Genomic DNA, 2,610 nt, shown 5'->3' with positions numbered 1-2,610 from the left:
GCTGCTGCTGCTGCTGCTGCTGCTGCTGCTGCTGCTGCTGCTGCTGCTGCTGCTGTTGCTGCTGCTGCTCATGCTGCTGCTGCTGCTGCTGTTGGTGTTATTGCTGCTGAGGTCACGGCGGTTTGTGCTGCTCTCGCTGCTGTTGCTGCTACCATTGCCGCTGCTGCTGCTGCTGCTGCTGCTGTCGCTGCTGCTGCTGCTGCTGCTGCTGCTGCTGCTGCAGTGACGCTCCAGCAGCGGGAGATATGTGTAAGCAAAGGAGAGAGAGAGAAGGGCGGATAGAGAGAGATCGCCGACAAAGAAGAGAGGCAGCAGCAGTCTCCATATTTGTTTTTTTTTTATTATTTTATTTATATTAAAATAAAATAAAGAGGGAGGGAGGGGATGTCCTGCTGCTGCTGCTGCTGTTGCTGCAGCACAAACGCATGCAGATAGCAGCAAATACACTCGGCTTATAGGGGGGAGAGATAGAACCCACTGACGCCAGAAAGCTGCAGCAGCAGACTCAAACCGCGGCCTCCTGCTGCTGCTGCTGCTGCTGCTGCTGCTGCTGAAGCCAAGGAGACGCAGCAGCTTCTCCCTCCCCCGCTGCAACACACCCTTCTTGCTGCTGCTGCTGCTGCTGCTGCTGCTGTTTGCTGCTTCCAGCTGCAGATCACCAAAACCCTGAAAAGCAAAAGGCGGCAGGCGGCTGCGCCGCGTCAGAAAGCTCTGCTGCTGCTGCTGCTGCTGCTGCTGCTGTTGCTGCTGCTGCTGCTGCTGCGGCTGCTGCTGCCAGGGGGAACGGCGTAGACAGGATGGCCGCAGGCTCTTCGCAGCAGAGAGCAGAGAACAGTTGCTGCTGCTGCTGCTGCTGCTGCTGCTGCTGCTGGCTAGCAGGATCTCGCGGCTGGAAACATACAACAGCTGCTTCTGCTGCTGCTGCTGCTGCAGCAGCAGCAGCAGCAGCAGCAAACGAAGCAGCAGGCTGTGCCGCCTTGATTTTTCTCTTAGCCACCCCATCAGCAACAGCTGCAGCAGCAACTACTCTCGGATGACCATGCTGCTGCTGCTGCTGCTGCTGCTGCTGCTGCTGCTGCTGCTGTTACTGCTGCTGCTGTTGCTGCTGCTGTTACTGCTGCTGATGTTGCTGCTGTTGCTGTCGCTGCTGCAGCAGCTGCTGCTGTTGCTGACGATGTTGTTGCTGATGCTGCTGTTGCTGCTGCTGCTGCTGCTGCTGCTGCCGACAGGGTTGTCTTGCTGGGCAAAACCCTAAACCCTGAACCCTAAACCCTAGACGCCACACACTCGCTACACGCGTCTGCCTCAAGGCGGTGAAAACAGAAGAGAAAACACTCAACAGAAAACCCTAAACCCTAAACCCTAAACCCTCGGCGAGACGGAGCGCAGATACCCTCGACCCCACAGAGCTAGACGGGATGGCCTTCCATAGTAAACCCTAAACCCTAAACCCTAAACCCTAAACCCTAGAATTGATGCCTCTGTTTAGCTCTTTTTACGATTTAATAAAAGGGTTTAGTTGTTCTTTATTGAGGGTTTTGTTAGGGTTTAGGGTTTAGGGTTTATGAGGGTTTGAGGCCGCTGTCGGCGCAGCCAATCTCGCGGTGGTCCGCAGCCCCAAACCCTAAACCCTAAACCCTAAACCCTAAACGATAAACCCTAAACCCTAATTAGTTTCTCGTTTCATATATAAAATAAAAAGCCAGAATATCAGTACTAAGAAAACCCTAAACCCTTGCACTACCACCCTAAACCCTAAACCCTAAACCCTCAACGCTAAACATAAGCCCGGAGGAAAACCCTCGCCTAAACCCTAAACCCTAAACACACTAAACCCTAAACCCTAGAAACACTAAACCCTAAACCCTAAACCCCGTAAACTCTAAACCCCGATACCAAACCCTAAACCCCAATAGTAGTAGAACAGCAGCATCAGCAGTAGCAGCAGCAACAAGAGTAGCAGCAGCAGCAGCAGCAACAGCAGCAGCAACAGCAGCAGCAACAGCAGCAGCAGGAAGAGGAAGACAGCTAAATAAACAAATTTGTTGAAGGGCAAATAAACCTCCCCGGAGGCATCCCGTGTCTGCCGGCTAGGGTTTAGGGTTTAGGGTTTAGGGTTTAGCGGTTCGATTAGGGTTTAGGTCCGCGGTGTACAGATGCACTGCACATGGACGCCTAAACCCTAAACCCTTAAAAACCCTAAACCCTTAAAAACCCTAAACCCTAAACCCTTGCGACTAATATATATATATATATATATATATGCCGCATCAAACTGGGGTTTAGGGTTTAGGGTTTATCACTGCAGGGAGCCTCCGCAAGAAGGCGCTGGCCTTGCGTTGCGAGGCTGCTAGGGTTTAGGGTTTATTAGGGTTTATTAGGGTTTATTAGGGTTTAGAGTTCATCCTTGGGGGTTTTCGCTGGCGTCCACTTCTCTGCTTTTTTTAGGGTTTTGAGGGCGGGGAGGTCAGAGACAGGGGCCCGCCCCGCTAGCAGCTGCTGCAGGAAAGAGTTTATACTCTCCTGCACCCACAAACCCTAAACCCTAAACCCTAAACCCTAAACCCTAAACCCTAGAAGCTAAACCCTGAGATGATTCTGAATCCCTGT

The 2,610-nt window shown here is 52.4% G+C and overlaps 1 protein-coding gene across 1 annotated transcript in view; it reads right to left on the bottom strand.

Annotated features, from left to right (window-relative positions):
• Nucleotides 1-68: 68 nt before the first annotated feature.
• Nucleotides 69-2,610, bottom strand: part of EMH_0083970 (thioredoxin, putative) — a gene marked incomplete at both ends in the record, with an annotated part of 2,897 nt that continues 355 nt past the window's right edge. The window contains 3 exons of the mRNA XM_013500698.1: nt 69-228; nt 479-889; nt 1,025-1,239. Coding sequence (XP_013356152.1) covers nt 69-228; nt 479-889; nt 1,025-1,239 — 786 coding nt within the window. The remainder of the gene's footprint in view (nt 229-478; nt 890-1,024; nt 1,240-2,610) is intronic.

This window comes from Eimeria mitis, genomic scaffold (assembly GCF_000499745.2).
Source record: "Eimeria mitis Houghton genomic scaffold, Emh_scaff5747, whole genome shotgun sequence".
NCBI classification, from domain to species: Eukaryota; Apicomplexa; class Conoidasida; order Eucoccidiorida; family Eimeriidae; genus Eimeria; species Eimeria mitis.
Note: the sequence above shows the minus strand (reverse complement) of the source record. Positions and strands in the feature narration are given on the sequence as shown.